The sequence below is a fragment of the Paramisgurnus dabryanus genome, chromosome 5, assembly GCF_030506205.2.
Source record: "Paramisgurnus dabryanus chromosome 5, PD_genome_1.1, whole genome shotgun sequence".
NCBI lineage: Eukaryota > Metazoa > Chordata > Actinopteri > Cypriniformes > Cobitidae > Paramisgurnus > Paramisgurnus dabryanus.
In genome coordinates this window covers 22,590,637-22,616,239 of record NC_133341.1, presented here as the reverse complement: position 1 = coordinate 22,616,239, position 25,603 = coordinate 22,590,637, and the positions used below count along the sequence as shown (strand labels likewise).

The following is a 25,603-nucleotide window of genomic DNA, read 5'->3' as shown; positions in this document are numbered from 1 at the left end:
ATTTAAAGAATTCCCATTTTTGTATAAAGTTTAAATTTTTGTTTTCAAAAATATTAGCTAGTAATTTCACTTGTTCCACAAAGTAATTGTCAGAGAGTAGATTATTGTTTAATTTCCAGTATCCACGAGTCATATTACTTTTTTCTTTACACCCATCAAAAGAGATCGATATCAATTTGTGATCTGAAAGAGGGGCACAAGTAATTTTTGTTTCCGTAACAAAGTGAATTAAATCATGGGGAATCAGCCAGTAGTCTATTCTCGATTTTAAAGAAAGAGAAGTATTGCTCCATGTATATTCAACACAGTTGGGATATAAATATCTCCATACATCAGAAACCTGTAACTTGTCAGTAATAAAACAAAATAAGTCTGAAATTCGTGAACTGATAACTTTAGGCGGAAAACGGTCAACAGAATCATCCGGTGCATCGTTAAAATCACCACCAATAATTATGTGTCCATCTTTGTACTTCTTTTTTAAGTCAGTTATTTTTTCACAAATTATCTTGAACATTTCTAGATTATGAGTTCTAACATTAAACCCATAGACATTGCAAATTATTAAAGTGGAGTTGTTCAAACAAATAGTCATTATAATCCATCTTCCATTTTCTGAACGCAAAGTACTCAAAACATTTCCTTTAAATTTATTAAAGAAAATAGCTACACCCGCTGAATGATTGGATCCGTGGCTAAAGACAGCATAATCCCCCCATTGGGTTTTCCAAAAATTTGAGTCAGAGTCACAAGAATGAGTCTCTTGAAAAAAAAGTACTTGAGCTTCTGTATGTCTTCCAAAAAGAAATAAAGCTTTTCTTTTAACAGCGTCGCGAATGCCTCGAACATTTAAAGAAATTAACTTAAACTTACCGAACTTGAGATCAGCCGTTATCAAAAAATAAATAAATAAAAATTAAACTAGAAAACCAAAAAGACCTTTGGAGAAAACGAAGATTGAGAGATCATGAAACATTAAATCACTCAAAACATTTGCATCGACCCCGGTGTATGTACATTACAGCTATCAGCCGTCTCCGCTCAGGTGATGTCTGGAACACTGACGCGTACCCCTTCAATAAAGGCAAAACCTCCTCGAAAGCCGGCCTTCTTGCCCTCTTCTCTCGCGCGTTTCACCAGAGGCCAAGCCTTTAATCTTGCAGCTCGTTCTTCCGAAGACAGATCCTCTTTGATGTGAAGACCATTTACTTTCAAGTATTGATTTTCTTTAGCATCTCTCCATACCGTATCCCGGTAGAGACGCATGGCAAACTGCACGATTATCACTCTGGGGCGACCATCACCTCTTTTTTTCCCCAGCCGATGAACCGAATCCACGACATCTGGAAGTTTGTGTGCAATCTTCGGAGATACTTTGGAGAGGATCCTAATAACCACGTCTCGAGTGTTACTTTCCTTGTCCATACCACTTTCTTTTACATTGTAAATCCTGAGATCCCATCTTCTTTTATAGTTCTGCATCCCCATACACAACTCCTTAAGATGCTTGTTTTCTTTCTGCAACGCAGTAACATTTTTCTCCAGATTAAGAATCTTCTCGTCATGGGATTTGCTCTCAAGTAACAACTCACTTAAAGTGGTAGAGAGAGCTGTGATAGAAGAAGCTGAAGTTTCTAAGATCCTCTCCATAGACTCAACTCTCTGAAACGTGCCATCACATTTCGATGTGAGTTCGGCGACGGCGTTGATGAGTGAATCGATTTTGTCATCAAGGTTTACCTTTAATTTTCCTTTTTTCCCGGGTGGGCTTTTACTCGGTGTGTATGGAAGAGGTGAAGCGAGTAATTCCTCATCCATCGAAACTTCCTTGACAACTTTGCTCTCGTCAGTCGCCATGTTCGTATCTTTAACACGTGCCTTCTCTCTGTGTCTTTTTCTGCCCATATGAATCAGACAAAACACCCAGTATAGAAGAGGAACACCTTAACTAATCATTAATAAAGTTTAACGGGGTATCAACCGTAATGTTTCATGATAATCTCTGAATTGCCTGGAGACACTTAAAGCGTGACCGCACGGTTGAACGCCATCTTGGCCCCCTGTAATGGACAAAGTTAGCAATAGAAAGATATAAACGCAATTATGCAAAGGCACCAATGATAAAAAGCAAAGTGAAATAGTGGTTAGCCCTACGGAGCCCTTCTCATGACATGGTAAAACTTTTTTTTTTAATCGTGGCCACGAATTAGCAATTCGTTACCACGAATTAGTAAATCGTGCGCACGTTTTAGTAATTCGTTCCCTCATTTAAGCTAAATCGTGCGCACGATTTAGTAATTTGTTCCCTCGTTTAAGCTAAATCGTGTGCACGTTTTAGTAATTTGTTCCCTCGATTAAGTTAAATCGTGCCCACATTTTATTAACTCGTTCCCTCGATTAAGTTAAATCGTGCCCACGTTTTATGAATAAGTGCCCAGAATTTCATTTAAACCATCGGAATAGTGACGCTTATCGCAGCTCAATGCATTAATACATTGCTATTAAGTATAAAATTTAGGGGTGACCCCGAATAGTCGAAGATTCGATGCATCGATAGGAGAAGCCTGATTCGACTACCAATCTCACAGTCCAATCGTCGCAGATGTGTTATGAAATGAGGATCATTCAATTTTAGCCGTATATGGGTTCACACATTATCTGATTTCACATATAACAGCTTTCTCACAATATATTAATATACAGCATATTATTATAATGCTGCAAATAATATGTGAAGTAACAGCTTTCAATAAATATTTTTAAAATGCGTTAATAAATCCAACATCCCCTGTGACCGGGCTACACGGAGGTTTCTTAGTTAATAAAACATTGCCTCTTTGTTTCTACATTTAAAAGACAAAGCTGGCAATTATATTATGGCTATAGATTTCTATTCTTTCAATAATTTATTTTATTTTATTTATAAATCACTCTGGGTTATCTGATTTGATTTAACTATTTGGCTTGTGTTTTGTTTCTGTGCACTTGAGGCATTTTGAATATTTGTTCTGCACCTTGTTACTTCTGATGACCTTATTTTATTTAAAAAATGTATCTATTATAAAACGTAAATTCTGATCTAATTTAAGTCTGTAAATTTTGGATAGCTTTTCGTTGTATCAATGTTGCGATACTGCGTGGTGGCCATGCTTGCGCATGTAATTTAGCCGAACAGGCTAGGTGCTCTGCCTCTCATATTTAGGAGTTCATCAAACTAAACATTAAAAAACGGATGTTTTTCGACGGGTATAAGTTTTTAAAATGTATTTATCATACATTTTGGTTATCTTGTCAAAAGTTAAACTACAAAACAGGTAAGCCGTTATTTAAAATTTCGGTGATGAAACGGAAACTATCTGCACCGAACCTATTTCTGCCTGACTTTTCTTGTGATTTAATATTATGGTTGGTGTTCACTTTTAAATGATAGCAAAGAGATTCCTGAAATAAATAATATCATCAGGTCTTTCTCTATCTAAAGTGAATACAGAGAGGATCAAAGTCAGAGCAAGCAAACAGGTATTTCTGTGCTAAATAATAACGCATAGTGTCTATAAAATCATTAATTTCAGTGTTTTTCATGTTATAAATTAACGTTTAATGAATTGTAAATAAAGATTAGTTTTTATCATTTACAGTCACAATCACAAATTATTTGTCATTTCTCATTTGTCGGGTTTTTTTTTTTGGTCATGACTGCTTTGACGCGCTATATCTCCAAATTAAATAAAAACACTGAATTAGCCGAGGTTTCCAAGGCAGAATCACCTTTGTTATTTTTTTAGGTTTAGTTATCAAAATGTATTTTTGTGTGATGTTCTGTAGATCTTGGCTTTAAAATGTTATGAGGAATAAATAAACAAATGTTGCCTTATATATTTTACCTTAAAAAAAAAATATATATATAAATGCATCGTCAGTTTTGTCTTCGTTCATCACTTGAAAGACAGTTTTGGTCACTTTAACAGAAAGTTGTTTATGTGTGCTGCTTGTGAAAGAAAATAAAAGTTAACAATTTGTACCTGGTCTGGCCCCCTCCCAACCCATGCAGACAAACAATATGATTCGACTATCGGTCGACTATGGAAAGATTCGACAATTCTGATTCAAATACGTAAATCCTTAGTCGAGGACACCCCTAATAAAATTCATACACCTTAGGCTCGTGTATATATACAGTTTTATTAACTCCTTCCCAGAATTTCATAAAAAATATTGGGACATGTATCAAATTCATACATCTTGGGTCTTAAACCGTTTTATTCATTCCTGCTCGGAATAATAAAAAATAAACCATCGGGGCATTAACATGACGCTTAACGCATAAATACAGTATGTAAAGATCAAGATTGATCTATATACCTTATTAATGAGCCAAACTTCATATACAGTTTTGTTAATTCCTGTGCAGAATTAAAAAAAACTTAACACAACCGACATTAACATGACGCTTAATGCAAAATCACTTTATTAATAAGTCACATAGTTCGTTTTATTTATTCCTGCACAGAATTAAAAAACATATTGGGACATTAACTGGCTCATGATACAGTGCTATGTAAGGATCAAATTCATACACCTTGGGTCTTATACGGTTTTATTAATTCGTGCACAGTAGGCCATTAAAAAGTAGGGACATTAATGTGACGCATAACGCATTAATACAGTCAGGGGCGGAGTGGGACCAAAAAATCTATCGGGAAATTCCGTATACCACCGGCCCTCCGTGGTAAAAAAAAAGGTCTTGTATTTAAACTAGGGTATACAAATCGTAATCAATCTGCAAAAAAAAAAAAACATTTTCATAATAATAATAAAATCATTAAATCATGGATAATTTTCCTAAATGAGTAACTATACAAAATTATACCTGTTCGAAAGACGGAGTTGCGCACCTGTCAATCAGCTATTACATAACAGAGCCAGGCCAGAGATGAACGTGTTCATGAATAATGTGTGCATCTTTTAGGGGTGTCCTCGACTAAGGATTTACGTATTTGAATCAGAATTGTCGAATCTTTCCATAGTCGACCGATAGTCGAATCATATCTATGTTTGTCTGCATGGGTTGGGAGGGGGCCAGACCAGGTACAAATTGTTAACTTTTATTTTCTTTCACAAGCAGCACACATAAACAACTTTCTGTTAAAGTGACCAAAACTGTCTTTCAAGTGATGAACGAAGACAAAACTGACGATGCATTTATATATTTATTTTTTTTTAAGGTAAAATATATAAGGCAACATTTGTTTATTTATTCCTCATAACATTTTAAAGCCAAGATCTACAGAACATCACACAAAAATACATTTTGATAACTAAACCTAAAAAAATAACAAAGGTGATTCTGCCTTGGAAACCTCGGCTAATTCAGTGTTTTTATTTAATTTGGAGATATAGCGCGTCAAAGCAGTCATGACCAAAAAAAAAAAAACCCGACAAATGAGAAATGACAAATAATTTGTGATTGTGACTGTAAATGATAAAAACTAATCTTTATTTACAATTCATTAAACGTTAATTTATAACATGAAAAACACTGAAATTAATGATTTTATAGACACTATGCGTTATTATTTAGCACAGAAATACCTGTTTGCTTGCTCTGACTTTGATCCTCTCTGTATTCACTTTAGATACAGAAAGACCTGATGATATTATTTATTTCAGGAATCTCTTTGCTATCATTTAAAAGTGAACACCAACCATAATATTAAATCACAAGAAAAGTCAGGCAGAAATAGGTTCGGTGCAGATAGTTTCCGTTTCATCACCGAAATTTTAAATAACGGCTTACCTGTTTTGTAGTTTAACTTTTGACAAGATAACCAAAATGTATGATAAATACATTTTAAAAACTTATACCCGTCGAAAAACATCCGTTTTTAATGTTTAGTTTGATGAACTCCTAAATATGAGAGGCAGAGCACCTAGCCTGTTCGGCTAAATTACATGCATGGCCACCACGCAGTATCGCAACATTGATACAACGAAAAGCTATCCAAAATTTACAGACTTAAATTAGATCAGAATTTACGTTTTATAATAGATACATTTTTTAAATAAAATAAGGTCATCAGAAGTAACAAGGTGCAGAACAAATATTCAAAATGCCTCAAGTGCACAGAAACAAAACACAAGCCAAATAGTTAAATCAAATCAGATAACCCAGAGTGATTTATAAATAAAATAAAATAAATTATTGAAAGAATAGAAATCTATAGCCATAATATAATGGCCAGCTTTGTCTTTTAAATGTAGAAACAAAGAGGCAATGTTTTATTAACTAAGAAACCTCCGTGTAGCCCGGTCACAGGGGATGTTGGATTTATTAACGCATTTTAAAAATATTTATTTAAAGCTGTTACTTCACATATTATTTGCAGCATTATAATAATATGCTGTATATTAATATATTGTGAGAAAGCTGTTATATGTGAAATCAGATAATGTGTGAACCCATATACGGCTAAAATTGAATGATCCTCATTTCATAACACATCTGCGACGATTGGACTGTGAGATTGGTAGTCGAATCAGGCTTCTCCTATCGATGCATCGAATCTTCGACTATTCGGGGTCACCCCTAGCATCTTTGAATAACTTTAAATATAATTTTTGTCATATAAAGTTTTGATAGATTTTTCTTTACTGTTATTATACAGTTTTTTCCACTGTTATTGTTCATTTACCTCAGAGTTTATTTCAGTTATTTTGCTGTTTTTCCGGTAATAATAATACAATTTACATGCCAATCCTGCTTCCTTGTCTTTTTATTAATTTCATTATGCTGTTATTTGAAGTTATGTGGATATTTATTGCCATATAAGACGTTCATTGCCGTTATTTACTCTCGACTAATATTTAAATCATATGCGGAATAATGTGTGCATCTTTGAATAACTGTAATAATACAGTTCCTTTGAAAATAATTTTTGTCAAAGTTTTGAGAAATAATAATGTTGTGAGGATATTGCCATATTGCAGTTGAATACTCTCGTTTATAATATGAAAATCACTTAGTAGAAAATATATAATGTGATACTGCAAAGTTACCCGATTTGTATTTATTATATAGCCATATGGAGACAAACCTTTGCAAATGTGCTGATTTGATCCATTCATGTACTGACCACCAAGCTAGAGATTTTAAACATCCTTAATCCACACTTTCTATCAAATAGTCTATCTGCTTGATGGATCAATCCGACCGCATATGTACTGCAATAAACAAGCATTCATCGGCGCGGCTTTTCATCAAGGCTATGCCATTTGGGGAGGAGCCGTTCAATGATCCCCATATATTTTTAAAAATCCCTATGGTTGGACCTGCCGAACAGGTTGAGCACTTTTATTTTAAGCAAAGAGGCTGCACAGTTTGACCAGCGATGCTAATGCATGCTATTGCATTAAATACAGTAAAAGATTAAAATCACTATTAATAAGTCATATACATATTCTGTTTTATGTATTCCTGCCCATATATTGTCCCAACATATTGGGACATTACCGTGACGCAGTAATTAATTAAACTAAATAATTCAGGGGCTTAAATATCACTAAAATAAAATAACTTAATAAAATCTCTTTATGTCACTTGGGTGATTTTTTAGTTGGACAAACCAAAATATATGACAAAATTAATTACTGCGTCACGTTAATGTCCCAATATGTTTTTTAATTCTGTGCAGGAATATGTGACTTATTAATAAAGTGATTTTGATCTTAAAAGCATTGTATTTAATGCATTAGCATGCATTAAGCGTCATGTTAATGTCCTAAAGGTTGTGTTAAGGTTTTTTTTATTCTGCACAGGAATTAATAAAACTGTATATGAAGTATGGCTCATTAAGGTATATAGATTAATCTTGATCTTTAAATAGCACTGTATTTATGCGTTAGGGTCATGTTAATTTCCCGATTATTGTTTTTTTATTATTCCGGGCAGAAATGAATAAAACGGTTTAAGACCCAAGATGTATGAATTTGATCCTTATATAGCACTGTATCAATGCGTTAGCTTATGTCCCAATATATTTTATGAAATTCTGTGAAGGAGTTAATAAACTGTATATCTACAGGAGCCATAAGGTGTATGAATTTGATACTTAATAGCAATGTATTAATGCATTGAGCTGCAATAAGCGTCACTATTCCGATGATTTTAATGAAATTCTTGGCAGGAATTTATAAAACTGCATTAAGTATGCGTCATTTATAATGGCTAGAGTGAATTTGATCTTGTTAGCGTTGTGTTAATGTCCAGATGGTTTAAATGAAATTCTTGGCACTAATTCATAAAACGTGGCCACGATTTAACTTAATCGAGGGAACTAGTTAATAAAACGTGGGCACAATTTAGCTTAAACGAGGGAATGAATTACTAAAACGTGCGCACGATTTAGCTTAAACGAGGGAACGAATTACTAAATCGTGCGCACGATTTAGCCTAAACGAGGGAACGAATTACTAAAACGTGCGCACGATTTAATAATTCGTGGTAACGAATTGCTAATTCGTGGCCACGATTTAAAAAAAAAGTTTTACCATGTCATCAGAAGGGCTCGGTAGTTAGCACTGCTTTGCTTTACTTTTGTAAGTCATTGGCCATAACATTATCTGACAGTAACATTCTCAGTATAAGGTTACATGATAAACAAATACATTGAAAGGCTGAAAATCTCAGAAGCTAATACCTTTACGCATTTGGCAAATACTTTAATCCAAAGCAATTTACAGTGCATTCCATTTCATTTTATCAGTAGGTGTGTTTCTATGATAAAGATGCTCAGGCAACCTATAGCAGTCAATTCCTGTGTGTTGATTCATATCAGAATGTGAAACTAAGGTGTAGTCCTGATCAAAATATGATTATTTAAGAATCAGCTGATTTTATCTTCAATCTTATCTTTGGTTAAAAGAGGCAGCTGATAATGTGAGCTCAAATATAAAGAGATTTTTATGTAAGCAACCAAGTTTATTTCTAACAAATAATTATTTGTAACCCCCTGTATTATCAATACTTTATTTTAAGTTTATTATTACTTAATTTAATTTTATAAAAATGTTCTTTTCTTCTGTTTAATTCATATTTATATGTATTTATTTCCTTACACTTATTTGTATTTTCATATTTGAATTGTGACTGTTGATGGTGCAATGTGTCTGCATTTGACATTTTTGTGTATGAACATTTACAACAAAAAATTAAAAAACCAACTATATACGAAAAACTGACACAACAAACTCTGGAAACAAAAGAGAATATATTACGTTTCACAGAAATATAATGAAGCAATATGGAGTAGGGGTGTGATACAGTGATCGGCACAGCTGTGAGTATGCCAGAGGAATGAGGCAGCATGCTATTGCAAATGTCCCTTATAATTACATTGATGTTAAAATTAACATAATAAAATTTGATTCATGGAATAATAAAGAATTCTTTAATAGATGTCTCCCATTTTTTAGGGACGCACTTGCCTTGAACCATGCCCAAAGGCGATTGTCCCCCTTTCCCACACAAGCTTGCACTCACACTAAACTTTTTTGATCTGAGCACGCTTTCGTCATTAGGATGTGATTGTTTTGAAGAAAACATGAATAAATCGGTCTCTCAACAATGGATAAAATCCTGATGTTCAGTTGGTGGCTTCTATTTTGAATAAATATTGATATAAAACAATTAGCAGTTGAAATTTATTGTAGACCTTACAAAAACATACTTGGTTTCTTGTTGTTACTACAAAGCCATTTTAACGTTGTAAAGACCCTGTTTGTACAGTAATAAAATAATGAAATTGATCAATCTTAAAATAAAATAATTATTTTCTTTTATATCCCTGAAATGGGGTCAGTTGCAACATTTGACTTTGTCAACAATAAATTGTATGTATATTGTCATATTTAAACATACTACAGCAGTGGGTTGGTAGCTGTTAAATGTAGGTTCAATGCATTGAAAGTTTGGTTTTCCGATCCAAACAGTCTTTGAGAAACTGAAATAAATACAAAACATGTTGCAACCGTCCCCACTCTTCCCTAAATACTGCTAAGAAACTGATTATCTGAAGCCAGGATATATATTTAGATGTCAGTGGAAGATGTTTTTAAATTAAGGCAGCTGAAACCAGTATTTTTAGTCTGGAACTAGGATAATCCTGTCTGGGAAAGTGGCCCTTAAAAGTTATTAGCAAAATTTTGAAATATGTCCAATGCAGCTATGGAGCGATTACAATATTGTTGTATTATGTATTACATATTGTGCTTATATGGTCGTATTTCTTTGATCTAGTATGCAAGTTGCTGCATTTTGAACCAGCTGAAGATTTTTTACTTGGCTTGCAGGACACCCACCCAGCAATGAGTTACAATAGCATACAAGCACGTGTCATATTTGTATAAATATCTCTAAGATGTAATAATACTGTGCGACATACATTAGAAATGACTATCAAATGACAAACTGCCATCACGCTTAGTGACCTACTGTAACTGTGGAAGACGAATCAACACCCATCTATAGGAAACGTTGTTTTTTCCAGCATTTTTTTGTTTAGCTGTATTTGGTTTAATAATTAGTATCGTTTGTCACTTTCATATTATTTACTTTTTAGTTTTTATATAAGTATATATTTTATTTTTTATATTAAACAAGGTCAATAAACAACAATGCATCACAATATTTGTATCACAACGCACAATAATAATACTGCTTAGGATGAACGATATTAACCGATCCAAAAACTTTCTTTATGATTTCCCACCAACATGTCAAAAGCTGCCCCCATGGAGCCATTAAAAATGTTAAAAATTATCATTCACAAACCACCATGCTACCAAAATTCAAAACATTGTTCTTTATACTTCTCATTACAGTTTCCCGTAAAGACACACATACACATACTTTCATATTGCCAGGACAGTCTTCTCAATATTCTCAAACATTCTCAGGTATTTATAGTAAGAAATAAAAAGATGCCTTGATTTTGTTCTTTTACACTTGTTTATTCGATGGTGTGTTGGAATTTTTTCGTTCTTAGCAATAAAGGCAGCATGTGTGGTCTTAGTTGTTCATCATGGTCTTCAGTAATCAAAGAAAAACAAAAAGAATATATTTTAGTATTAGCTAGTTAATCACATGGAAACATCTTTCTGTTTTCAAAGCCTAGAGAATTGCTAAAAAAACCAAACTGGCTAAAGATTATAAAGAACCATTTGCTTAAGCTAGACTCTTATCAGTTAAAGCTAAACATCAGCATTTAATGCATTCACATAAGCACTTATGAATGAAATGTGTGGTGTACCTTATCAATCCAGTCATTGAAAGCGGACACACGGGTGAAAACAGTAGGTTTCTTCAAAGTGTTGCAACCCAGGCCAGAAACAAAGCTGGCAATACCGTGCACTTCCCAAATGCCATTAGCGTTCTTGCAGTTCAGAGGGCCACCAGAGTCACCCTGTAGCATTATAAAAAAAGCTTTCTCATTTGTGTTCTGTTTTGATCTGCAAAATGTACATGTAAAATATGTCCTGATGCACAAAATGTAAAAAGACAAAGAATATTGCTTACATTGCAGGCAGCAACAACACCATCTCCACCAGAGCAGACCATGGTTTCTTTGATGGATGGACCCCACCAGTCAAAACGAGTGCAGGTTTTATGGTCAACAACGGGCATCAGAGCCTGTTGCAGTTTATCAGGAAGAGGTCCTCCAGCTGGGACACAACCAAAGTGCAGTGGCTTTAAGAGGATTTATATTCTTTACATATATTGTAGTTAATATATCTCAAGTATGTTTGATGCACACTTAAGAGTATACAGTATATACACCATCGTCACATAAATGTATGTATGTAATACTTACTGGACAGTCTTCCCCAGCCTGAAACATAGCAGGTGTAGTTGTTTGGAAGGACAGTGCCTGCAGATGGGATACAACCCAGCTGAACACTATCACTTAGTGTTAAAGGCTCGGACAGCTTAATCAGGGCAATGTCATTTCTGAATGCACACAATCACAATTTGAAATTATTTGATGAGTTGCCATGGAAAGCAGAGTTGTTTTGTTGTCTTGTCCATGTTTAATATAGTTTAGTGGCCATTTTAATTAATTGTATAATTTTAAACATTTCAGTGATTCTATCTGTTCACAAAATAAAAATATTGCACAAGGTCCCAAAGGAAAATATACTCCAATCTCTGAAGCAGTTCTTACCCGAGGGCCACAAATATGGAGTTCCATTTTTCATGCACAATGATCTTCTCTGGACTGATGGCCTTTGACCCAGCCTCATCCTCTGCCAGGTTATGCTTACCAACAAACACCCTGTACGTCCGTGAAGAACTACAGGACACACAATGAAGGTTAAATCCAGGATAAAGGTTATACATAAAATGCATTTGCATTTTATTATACATACATTAAATCAGGGCCAAAGCTAGCACTTATGGGCTCATTTTTCATCCATATACTGTAGCTACAGTCCTGCTCTACGTAAATGAATAAACATTGCATTGAATTCTTGGATTGAATACCTGATACAGTGAGCAGCAGTCATCACCCAGTTGGTGTCAATAATAGATCCTCCACATGTGTGATGCCATGAGTCACCATTCTGATACTGCAGAGAGATCTGATCACAAGACAGATGGAAAGAGATTAATGCATAAAATGTATTATAGCTCACATCCTTTTAAAGATACTGTAAAAAGCAGCATGCAACAGAATGACAGCAGCAGTAAAGAAGTCATAATGAGTAAAAATTAGGATACTAAGAGGAAAGTGGGAATGAGAAAGACTGAAAAAGCGATGCAACATACCTGCCAAGGCCAGCTGTGGGGTTTGGCGTCCTCTCCATTGACCACGCGGGACGTGACAGGCTCAATGGGTGGTTGGCCACAACCAAAGGCTACAGTAGAAATTTAGAATTAGACATTTATAGCTTTTGTACATACTGTGCTAACATGCAACTGTCTATTTCAACCTGATCTAACCCTAGTCATTTTGAATATTATTTGAATCAAACCAATACAATAAACGGTGTAAACAATGTATAATAAAATAATATCTGTTATAATTATATTGCAGGCGACTTGGGTTTTGCAGGCGTTTTGTTCAGGCGTGCAGGTTTCTTACCGCTAGCAATGAGCACTGATGCAAAGATAAGTGAGAACATGGTGACGAGGGTCATCAGTCCCAAACATTGGCATTGCCCGCATTTAAACCCTCTCTATTAGTGATGTCACATTAGTCACACAAAATTTAGCTATTGATAGGTGCTACAAGAACAACCAGTTCTGCCTGGAAAAAAATTATCAGCTTCTAAACAGATGCTTACTTTGAATGCATTCACATGGCCTTCACACAAATTATTAGATTTACTAAAATATATTACATATAACACATTACATAAATGATTGGAATGTGTTCATATTCAGCCCTCTATAATTGAGGATTTTAAAAACTACGCAGCCCAAACACAATGTTTTTTTTTTCTGCTAAGGTATATGTTTCCTATAACAACAGTGTGGTGATACTGAAAATGAAGTTGCATTTAGCTGAATGATCTGAAAATAATGTAGGTATATCTATAATGTACGAAGAACTAATTTAAGTAGCATAACCTAAATTCTTGCTTTATCTGCTCTGCAAAAGCATATCATGTTGAAAAACGCTAAACACACTTTATATGTTCTGTATACAGTGTATGATGCAAAAGTAAGGAGGGATTTACTTATTCATTCGTTAATTTATAGCAACAATGTTGTTGGTTGTTTGGTGATTTTAAACATGTAGTTACAATAAATTATTCATTTGAAAATAATGTAGGTATAACTGTATATTTTAAATGGGGCTGGTCAGCAGATGGCTAGTTCTCAGAGACTTGATGTTTGCAGCAGAATTGACCAATAACCTAAATGTTTGCTTTATCTGTCAAAACTCAGCAAAAGCATATCACATAAAACCACTAAATACATTTGATATGCTGTGTATGTGATGTTAAAATTAGATTGATATATTTGTTAAAAATTACACTTTAGCATGAAAACTTTTCAAAAGTGGCTTTAATTGCATCTACATAACAGAATCAATGTTGTATAAATAAAAGGCACCCACAAAACAAAGCAAAGTGGTATAGAGGTTAGATATGCTTTAGAAATGCTTTCTCATGACATTTTCCTTGAATGCATGATATTTTAGCAAATGAAAGCTCTACATTTTAAGTAACCTACAAAAAAAGCAAAGTGGCATTGTACTTAGCACTGCTTTCTCATTGTTTGCAATTCATAGGTTTGAGTCAATCCATAAACTTTTAACTTTACCTAACATGGTGGAACCTTAGCTGACAATAACATTTTAGTTGCCAGGATTTTGGTATCGCATAAAAAACATAATATAAAGTGAGTTAATAATCTGTGAAATTTTATAGGACTTGGTTTGATTTTCAAGACCAAGCACAATGATGAATTTATTTCTGTAATGTTTTGTACAATTTAGATTGTCCCTATATGATTGCCCACTGTTTTGTAAGGGATCTCAGGTTTCGGAAGGAGAACAAAACTGCAATCGTTCCCGGGTTTCGGACACAATATGTCTGAGAGCATTGCTAGAGTACGAATATATTGTATTGCAATATGGAGCGTTTAAGTAACACTAAATCAAAACTAAACAACAGACTTGTAAATGAAAAGGTTTAATAACAGTACTGACTTAAAGTTACAATTGAAATGGTAACATTATAAATGCATGAAATGGTAAATAACTGTTTCCAATGTATGTGAGATATTACCTGATAAGATAGAAAACAGAGAAAGAAAGAAAGTTTAGAAGAAAGAGATTCACACTTGAGAACTGGAATCTAGGCCTAATAGCCTGAACCCCAGAGCTCAGGTAAAGAAGAAAAGGAAAGGCAAAGCAAAAGGCAATAGCCCAGAGTTCATGAAAACCTTGATCTTTATCCTCTATCCCTTGACCATGTGACTAAACCTAACTTGATACATTCAAATTGATCAGAAGATCACCTTTAACCCCCACTGTACTTGTCCAAACCCAACATAATACAATCAAACTGACCAATCAGAAGACCACCTTTAACCTCCACTGTATTGGATAAACAGCTGTGACGATAGTCTTTGATCACTATCAGCAGGGGGTTGTGACAAGTTGTGACCAAGTAATAAATTCCTATATTTTTAATCTTACAGTTTGCATAGTCTTTAAACACAGCCCCACGTGTGTTTTATTGCTAATATTGGGCTTTATGTGTTTATATCTGTCAGACTGTCACTACTTAGAATGGTGGTAAAACATAAAACACTGCATTTACAATGTCTTTTAATCATTAGATAATTCTTGAAGTGCCTTCAGTGAAATCCATAAAATTAAATGTTTCATCATTGTACATTTAAAACTCATCACTCATTATTACATATTTTTGTCTAGCTTTTATCACACAAACTAAATAAAGCAGTTTTAACAGTTCTACATGCTGTAATACCCATACACCAGGGGTGTCCAAAGTCGGTCCTGTGTCCTGCAGAGTTTAGATAAAACTTCACTCAACACATCTGCCTCAAAGTATCTAGTCTGTCTAGTAAGACCTTGATTAGCTGGATCGGGTGTGTTTGATTAGGGTTGGAATAAAACTCTGCAGAGACACCGGCCAGGAGTGGACACCCCTGCCATACACAAACGTCCAAGTGACGCTTCTCTGATCAAAGTTCAGTTTGTTCGTAGGCTATAATATTAGCTCAACCCACCTCGTCGTGTGTTTACCAAAACGTCTTTGCAGCATCCTATTGTTTTTACCAGCTCTGTGATTTAAAATAAAACCTCACGGTTTCACTACAAAAAAACAACTGCAGTCATGCTTAAACCAACACAGGATCCAGCAGCACACGAAGCGTCAGGTAAGACTTTCGGTAATCAATTAGTATGGTCTTAAATCAGGGTTTAATCGATTGAGCATCCTCCTCTTCTGGAGTTCGCTTCATTCGCACAGTATTTTTCAAGCCATGTTTTTGGTTTATCGTGGTCCGTAATTATTTAACTTAAATACAAAACTTAGGCGAATCCAATGTAACGTTAATCTAGACAGAGTTTTGGACTTTTTGGTACTAATTTTATTTATTTCATTGTGCCAGTGTGCGCACTGATGTGATAACTGTTAATGCAGAACAGTACTTGTACGGTGTGCTTTTTAAAGACAGAACTTAAATTCCTTCGTAAGAAACTGATATTAAAGTACGTATTTTAACAAAATATGCCTGGAGCCTACTTTATGCAAGGGTGTCGTTAAGCCATTTTAAGGGGGGCTTTACAGCCCCAACCAAAAAAAATTCTCAGCCTCAGGAAAATCACTCTTGACTCATGCTATGGCTTCCTGTATCTTCGTAACAAAAATTAATCCATATTTTTTAATTTGCCAAAATCATTATAGTGTTAAGTTCAATGTTTATTATGGAGTTTAGATTTCATGAACAACTTTTACGAAGGTTACTGCAGTTAGCATTAGATCTTTTATTTCATTAACAGACAGTAAATCAGATGTGAGAAAAAGAAAAGTTTCAGCCTTTCATTATGTTTACATCTGTGCAAGTAATCCATGCAGTCAGTGCAGTAGCCTAGAAATATTTATTTACACATCCTTTTCTTTCATGGACTATGGACCCCATAATAAAGTAGCCTTGGCCACCCCCCTCTGCCCCTGTTTGTATATAGACCTAACCTTACACTGTATTCAAAAAATATATATATTATTTATTTATTCTTTTTATTATACCCCCATAAAATGAAAATCCTAGATTCGCCTCTGCGCACATGATCTTGCGTCGTTGCGTTCAGAGCGCATCAAAAAAGTATAGACCAATTTCGAGTAGACGTCACAGTTACGTCACTGCAAGCTGCGCACGCAATGTGGTTGCAGATAAACAGTGGAAATGAATTAGACACAAGTGAAACGAGCAAGATAACTCCCTAGAAAATGTCCTGTTGTGCTGTTAAGCAGGGGCGCTGCTAAGGATTTTGGGCCCCATGAAAAGAATCTTGACAGGGCCCCCAACACAGCTGAGACTTTTTTTATATTAATTTACATAAAACCATGCGCTTTTATGGTATTTTTACTACCAATGGGGTGAGAAAATTTTAATTGAATTAAGTGTTTAAGAAAAAAGGATTCTTATTTCACAATTTTTTTCTCACCCCATTGGCAGATCATTTTGCTTGTTTTAAGGAAAATTTCACTTAAATTGTATATTAATTTGTCTTAAAACTAGACTCATTTACTCATCAAGACAAAGCATCTTGATTTAAGAATTTTTAGATATTTCTACTGAAAACAAGACAAAAATACTAAGTAAGAAAGTCATTTTTTGCAGTGTTGAACGTTTAACTAAAACTGTGTATTGTTATTTTTTTCCAGCGTTTTCTTGACCTAACATGGGGAGAAAATTGAGTTCCCTTATCATTGCAAAAAAATTATTTTCAAGAAAAAAAATGCTTAGTGTTTTTTTATTTTTATTTTTCAGTAAAAATATCAAAAAATTCTTAAATTAAGATGCTTTTTCTTGATGAGCAAAACGACCCAAGAAAATAAGTCTAGTTTTTAGACCAAAAATATTACATTTAAGGGATTTTGTGCATAAAACAACCAAAAAAATCTGCCAATGGGGTAAGCAAATTTGTCTTGAATTTTTCTTGAATTTCGTGTTTAAGAAAAATGTTCAAGATTTTTTTTGCAGGCAAATTGGGTAACATAATGTCGACCCTTTGCCTCTTTCACTTCTTATTTTTTTCTCTTTCCGTTTTTGACTTCCAGATTTTTGAGGCATTTTCACTTCCTTGTCAGTCAAGTTGATATTCTGCTGATGCTATAAGTGAAGTCAAGCTGTGTTGCCTGGATTAAACAATTTGGGCGGACTGAACCATTTTATAATAATTGAGACGGGGCAAGGAGCCCACGGACGTTTGTGTTTCCTAAACAAATACATTTTTTGATACCAGGAAACAGCAAATAGAATGAAGTTAATAATTTTTAATATTAAATATTTTTAGCACCACAATTTTGGGGGCTTCTCTGGGCCCCCTCTTACTCGTGGGCCCCGAGAATCGTCATTGTTTACCCCCCCCCCCCTTTACAGCACCCCTGCTGTTAAGTGTCAGAATATTAATGCCAAAAAAGATGGCTTTCATTTTCGAATACCATCGTCGAAGACACCATTTGAAGATAAATGTAGGTGTTTATGTTTGCAATAAGCCCTTAAACGGAGAGACTGGAGCGCTGAAATCATCTGGAAATCTATTAATAATTGGAATAGAAAATAAGTAGAGAAAATATCCGGTGTTCTGTTGAAGTCTGTTCCCTCTATGTGTTTCTTATAGCGTTTTTATCACGTTATGTTTATAATTTATTTAGAAAAACAGTTTTTTATATATACTGAAAAAGCAATATCACACATTTTTATATTGCATATTTTTTTGTTTTCTATTTCTTTTTATTTCCTTATATCTTAGCGTATGTCTTCATGTTTGTTCTAAAATGATTATGTTTACTAACTTAATAAATATATAAATATAGCCCACACACACACACACACACACACACACACACACACACACACACACAATGTAAAGTTTTATTTACATATAAACGGGCCTTTCTAATTATAGTGTAAACATAATACTTTTGTAATAGTTTTAGAACAAACACGTAGGCTATAAATATAGGGAAGATTTAATAGAAAACACGAAAATTATGGAATATTTAATAAACGTTATTATACAATACATGATAGTATTGCTTTATATGTACTTTAGCGATTCAGACCAAAAAAGAACCATACATAAACATAACATACATGCATATCAGTAGCCAAGCCATTTAAACTTTTTATTTATCTAAAAAATAAATGTAACGTGATTAAAATGCTATAAGAAACATTGCACTAAAGGGAAACATAGGGGAATCAGACTTCGACAGAACACCAGATCCATAACAATCACGGTTTAATGCTAAAACGCTTCTCACCGCTAATGCGGAGATATCACTTTCTGCAACCAGTTTGGCTCCGCCCACAAAAAACGTCATCTCTGTTTGCAAACACGAAAGTGGTCTGTATACAGTACTTTACGCAGCATTATGCTTTGGCATGAGCGCACTTGATAAAAATTCTGACACGACTTAAAATATCTGTTTTAGAAAAGAGTCCACTTCTTAGGGAGCTATTTCAAACACAGTTCATGTTTTTGGACAGTAAAGTATGATATGACGTTTATTTCTTTGTGATTGTCAAAATGTGATCTCTACATTTAATTAACCCATACCCGTGAGTAGTGTAGGATTACAAATGTATAAAATGTTATATCTAGGTTCCAGTGTACTAGTATATAAACTGAAAAAGTGATGTACATTGTGTTTTACATCTTGAGGTATGACATTCTACAATCAAGTAAGGCAGCCCAGGTGGCTAAGACATTAACCTTTTGTCTTTATAATCTTCCTGACCATTGGGAAGGGTACCAAGTTAAAAGTGATTGCTAAGCTCAAATCACAACTGTGTGGGCGATAATGTTAGGATGATTTGATTAGCACGCACCTATGCATTTGAATGACACTGTTATGCTGATGAGATCAGTGCTGAAGCAATTCCCGGTATCGGCTGATTCCTTGACTGAATTTACATGATTTGTTTAAAGATAAGTGCTTTGTATTCCATTTAGGGGCTTGCCCCCTAAAATGTGTACAAATGCAATGTAGGCCTACTGTACGTCAGACTTGGTTACTGCAGCTCCCCGAGCTCTATGCTCTGATTTGAAGATCGCTTTCTGCAATAAAGACTACTGCTCAAAAAAATCCAAGTCTCCTGGTCTTCGCTAAAAAGGTTTACAACAGTAGTTCACATACTCACAGAGCAAGTTGTCAACACACCTGGAGCAACATGCAGCAATTCACTGCAGTGCCTGGGCAACTGGGAAAAGGTGCTCAAGGTTGGTGGGCACCTTAAGGGTACCTCAGTTGGTTCCTGTCAAATCAGTTTGTAACATTTTGTTTTTTCTCTCAGCTAACAAGAAACAGCCATCTGCCAGTGGTCTGGATTCTATACGTCCTCTTGTGAGCACTGTGGAGGAGACTCCAGACCCCATCAGTACAATCATCAAAGGAGAAATACCATCCTGGATCAATGGCAGCTTCCTCAGAAACGGGCCTGGAAAATTTGAGTTTGGTGAAACCAAGTAAGATGACCAAATGACTATTACAGCAAACTTGAAATCTAGAGGGTCCTCAGTCTTCCACGTGATGTGTTGTTTTTATTTATTATGTTGTTTTTCCTTTCCTCTTCCTTAGATTCACCCATTGGTTTGATGGTATGGCCTTGATGCATCGTTTCCACATTAAAGATGGTCAGGTGACCTACAGCAGCCAATTTCTGCGCAGTGATTCTTATGTGCAGAACTTGGAGAAGAACCGAATTGTGGTGTCTGAATTTGGCACCTTGGCGACGCCTGACCCATGCAAGAACATCTTTGCGCGGTTCTTCTCGCGCTTTCAGATTCCAAGTAAGAATCAATTGCAGGGGCCCGTTTCAATAAGGAGGTTCAACCAACTCCGAGTTTAAACTTGAACTCTGAGTTGATTTACTCTGAGATAGGAAACTCTGAGTTTTCGGTTACAGAACAGCTGATTCGACTTAGTTCAATCGACTCTGAGTAGGTTGACTCTGATTTAAGCGCGTGCACAGCCACAATGAAAAGCCATCATCAGCTCCGATATTACGATTCACCATGGCAACAGCACGTGACAAAGAGGTCTTAATCCTTTTTACTACTAAAACTGAAAGTGTTACTGCAAGTGTACAGCAACTACGAGCATATATTTTAAAGAAAAGAGTTGTTGTTGGAAATTGCTACTCTAGTAAATGTGTACAATTAATTTTTTATCACAGTTAAAATATCAGAAGTAAATAAACTGAGGACTGTACGTTATTATATTCAATTTCATGCAGATGCATTCCCATGGACACAAATATGACAGCAACTCAGCTAAAAATGAAATTAAGCATAATACTTTGGCATATAAGGCTACGAACTTTACAAATGTTTGTCATGAATAAAACAGAAATTTGCTGTGCCGGGATTCAAACTCAGATCGCCGACAGTACATCTGCCCTAACCGCTGCGCACAGAAGTACCCACTAGACCAGCGATAATGACGAGTGAGTGCATGACAAAAATCCACTCGGGGTCTCAAAATCCTCTTGCAACATGTACATTTCTACAAATGAATGCAGCATCATCATCTACAGGACCCTCTATAAAAGCACTTACAATTTTAGTCACTAGACGTCTCTGCACTTAAAGGCGGAGTCCATGATGTTTGAAAGCCAATGTTGATATTTGAAATCACCTAAACAAACACGCCCCTACCCCAATAGAATCTGGACCTTCTGTTGATAGACACGCCCCACACATACGCAATCCGGCATTTGATTTGATTTGATTGGCTATAAGTGTGTTTTGGTAGTCGGCCCGTCTCCTTTTCCAAAGCGTTTTTCAAACATCGTGGACTCCGCCTTTAAGTATATCAAATTGGCTTTACTAGTCATTTCAATATACTGTGTACATTTTTTTTGTTTAAATTTAAGTGTAATTTATAAAATGTATAAAGCACTAAGGTAAAATGATTTGCACTGGCAATTTGATTATAAATTAAATACAGCTAAAAAATATTTTACAGTGTACATGATAAAAATGTGCGCAATGAATGAAAGCAACTAACAAGATTAAACACAGCTACTCCTTTAAAAATGGGGAGGAGACCACAAGAAACTCTGAGTTTACCGAATAAAACCTGCTCCCGACCAGGTTAGGTTCACAGAGTAAGTTCCCCCGGAAACAGACTCTGAGTATAAGTACCCTCTCCTTCTGAAACAAGCTTGACTTACCCCGCTGTCTCGGGTTTAACCTTCCTCTCATTTTGAAACGGTAAACTCAGTGTTTCCCTTATTTCAGGGTTAACAAACTCAGAGTTTTCACTTAACCACCTTTCTGAAACGGGCCCCAGATCAAGCATTTGAACAAAATATATACATAAGAAATATTTATGATGATTAGTTCAGAACGTGCAACTACAGTGTAGTCATCACCAAAACATGACTATTTAAAGGGGACACATAATGAAAATCTGACTTTTTTTCATGGTTAAGTGCTTTAATTGGGTCCCCAGTTCTTCTATCAACCTAAAAAATGTGAAAAAGAACAACCCAGTATTTTAGTTTTGATAAACCATTCTCTGCAAGCATGTGAAAAAATAGGTCATTGAAATTTGGCTCCTCTTGTTATGTCAGAAGGGGATAATACCGCCCCTTAATCTAACCATGGCACTGCCATGTGCAGAGATCAGCTCATTTGCATTTAAAAGGACACACCCAGAAACGGCACATTTTTTATCACACTTACAAAAGTAGCAATTTAAACATGTTATAATAAATAATCTATATGGTATATTGAGCTAGAACTTCACATACATATTCTGGGGACACCAAATATTTATTTTACATCTTAAAAAAGTCCACTTTAAGATTAATCTGATTAAATATTCAATCTTTTTTTTGGTTAACAGAGCCAACTGATAATGCAGGAGTGAACTTTGTCAAATACAAAGGAGATTTTTACGTAAGCACGGAGACCAACTTCATGCGCAGAATTGACCCTACAACCCTGGAAACAAAAGAAAAGGTATTAGTTATGTATTAGTTATATAACATAAATGAGAAATTTCTATTAGAAATGAGATTGCTCTGACTGATTGTTTTAATATGTCATTTGTGGTTTGAAAGGTGGATTGGTCGAAATATATTGCCATTAATGCAGCAACGGCTCATCCACACTATGACCGTGAAGGAGCAACTTATAACATAGGAAACTCGTATGGTCGAAAAGGTGGGACACCTGACTTATAATTCATCTTTTATTAATCAAACAATGTAAACTCCTTTCTCTTTGACGTTTGTCTTTAAAATATCCCTTATGCTTTTCAAAGGCTTCCTCTACCATATCTTCAGAGTTCCTCCAGGTGTGGGACAGAATGATGAGGCTGATCTGTCTGGTGCTGAGATTCTTTGCTCGATTCCAGCTTCTGACCCCAGAAAACCATCTTACTACCACAGTTTTGGTAAAGTTTATTTGTTTGCTATATTTCGTTTTTTAGATGAGGGGCTTTTTTGAAACTGTGCTTTTTCAGACTTTTATGTCTTTAATCTTAAAGAATTCTTAAGCATATTATGTTGACATGAAATCTCACACTGTATCTTGTATGATACAGTGTACTATAATCTATTCACTAACAAGCAAATAACAAGAAATGTTTTTTCTCCAAACACTTGTTTTTGTTAATTTTGAAGCTTATTTTCTGTTTATTGTACTTTTCTCTGCAGCCATGTCTGAGAATTACATTGTCTTCATTGAGCAGCCAATCAAGCTAGAACTGCTGAAATTTATGCTGTATAGAATTGCTGGAAAGAGTTTTAATAAGCTCATGTCCTGGAACCCAGAACTAGAGACTATCTTCCATGTGGTAAACCGACACACCGGCCAGGCACGTGATTTATGCTATAAATGTGAGCACTTTAATTGACGCATCCTATTGCTTCACCTCCTATATTCATCCATGCATGTTTCATTCTGCAGCTCACCAAGACAAAATATTACTGCAGTGCGATGTTTACCCTCCACCAGATTAATGCATATGAGGCTAATGGATATTTGATTATGGACATGTGCTGTGGAGATGATGGCAGTGTGATTGGTGACTTAACAATGGAGAACCTGAGTCAGGAATGTGGCGAGAAACTTGATACGGTATTTTGTAAGACTTTTGCTCAAATATAGTTTCATCATTACTGTGCATCATCCAGTTTTTTGATGCAATGTGTATCTTTTCGTTTCTCTAGCTCTATAACTCTTTGTGTACAACAAACTTACCACGCCGATATGTGCTGCCACTGGACGTAAAGGAAAATGATCCTAACGACCAGAATCTCATCACTTTACAGAACACTACAGCAACTGCTGTAAAGACTGAAACTGGAGTACGTAAGCTAGATAACATACATTTGCATGTCAAATACTATAATACAGCATTTTTTATTGAATAATAGTTTAAACTCTTTCTTTTGATAATAACAGGTGTTCCTCACTCATGAAGACCTTTACAGTGATGACCTGTTGCAGTATGGTAGTCTTGAGTTCCCACAGATAAACTACACTTACTACAATGCTCGACCATATCGGTACTTCTACGCCTGTGGCTTTGGACACTTTTTTGGAGACTCTCTGCTTAAGATGGATCTAGAAGGAAAGAAGCTAAAGGTTTGTATGGTTATAGTAATATTTTGGAACAGTCACATAAATCCTATTTAAGGGCTTATCCCATTTATTTTACTGTAATAATGGGTTTGAGCTTCTTTTTTACCCTGAATATTGAGCTTCTTGAGATCTGTCGTGTTGTTTGTAGGTATGGCGCCATCCTGGCATGTTCCCATCAGAGCCAATGTTTGTTCCAGCACCTGATGCTAAGGATGAGGATGATGGTGTGGTCATGTCTGTAGTCATCACACCAAGAGAGGTGAGTCCAATGTTACAGGCCACGTTATGTCATGATGCTATTTAGGCTTCTAGAAATATTGGCTTTGTATTTGGTGTCATAATGATGAGTAGAGTTATAATACATATGATTTCTTTATTTCTTTACTGTCTAAAAATTCAGTTATTACAAGTTTGATGTTGTGTAACTTCATTTAGAAAAAGAGCAGTTTCCTTCTTGTCCTTGATGCCAAGACCTTCACAGAGCTGGGACGGGCAGAAGTTCCAGTGGACATACCATATGGCACACATGGACTCTTCAATGAAATGCACTAAAATTAAAGCTTATGAATGCAGGGGGAAAGATGCAACAGTATGAAAAATTTTAGTTTTTAACTATAAACCGATATAGAATAAATGAAATAAAACAGCAAAAGCCAAGATTTTAATAGTAATAATAGTAATTTGGTACATTTACTGTATATAGTGCTTTTCTGCAGCGTTCAAGGCGATTTACATATGCCAGGGCACACCCCTACTTTTTTCGAAAGACATCCTTGGATTTTTAACAACCACACAGAGTCAAGACCTTAGTTTAACATCTTATCCGAAGGACTGTGCTTTTACAGTATAGTGTCTTCATCACTATGGACCTACACAAACCACAGTCTCACTAAGACCTCTGCCAGCAGCAATCTGGCTTTTCCAAGAGGCCTTCCATCCAAGTACTGACCAGGCTCAACCACCGACTGTTAAGGGCTCAACCCTACTTAGCTTCATTGGGCTACAGGTGATATAGCTGCTGGTTTGATTTTACTACTTTTACAGACAAATAATTTTTTTTAATTGTTAGTTTTATATTTTGTGTATTATGTATTGTGTGTATTCAGTACAAACATTTGTTTTACACATTGTATAATATATTCCATATATTGTATTCATTAGCATAATTTTCTCACATACTCTTGTTATTTTAAAAATAAAATTTTCTAAAAACAAATGTTGTACTTAAAAGTTTATCG

At 35.2% G+C, this 25,603-nt stretch overlaps 2 protein-coding genes across 2 annotated transcripts; one reads left to right on the top strand and one right to left on the bottom strand.

Moving 5' to 3' along the window:
• Positions 1 to 10,844: 10,844 nt before the first annotated feature.
• On the bottom strand, positions 10,845 to 13,272 carry ela3l (elastase 3 like). Its single transcript, XM_065250361.2, has 8 exons — positions 13,140 to 13,272; positions 12,824 to 12,912; positions 12,539 to 12,636; positions 12,219 to 12,347; positions 11,868 to 12,004; positions 11,573 to 11,718; positions 11,307 to 11,459; positions 10,845 to 11,083 (listed from the first exon to the last, which is right to left on the bottom strand). The coding sequence occupies exons 1-8, from the start codon at positions 13,192 to 13,194 to the stop codon at positions 11,066 to 11,068; spliced, it is 825 nt and encodes a 274-aa protein (XP_065106433.1). The 5' UTR covers positions 13,195 to 13,272; the 3' UTR covers positions 10,845 to 11,065.
• Positions 13,273 to 15,677: 2,405 nt separating this feature from the next.
• bco2l (beta-carotene 15, 15-dioxygenase 2, like) lies at positions 15,678 to 25,558 on the top strand. The gene is made up of 12 exons (XM_065250360.2): positions 15,678 to 15,913; positions 20,063 to 20,234; positions 20,347 to 20,558; positions 22,621 to 22,736; positions 22,838 to 22,940; positions 23,041 to 23,172; positions 23,435 to 23,595; positions 23,688 to 23,858; positions 23,951 to 24,088; positions 24,186 to 24,368; positions 24,514 to 24,624; positions 24,801 to 25,558. The coding sequence occupies exons 1-12, from the start codon at positions 15,871 to 15,873 to the stop codon at positions 24,915 to 24,917; spliced, it is 1,659 nt and encodes a 552-aa protein (XP_065106432.1). The 5' UTR covers positions 15,678 to 15,870; the 3' UTR covers positions 24,918 to 25,558.
• Positions 25,559 to 25,603: the final 45 nt, after the last annotated feature.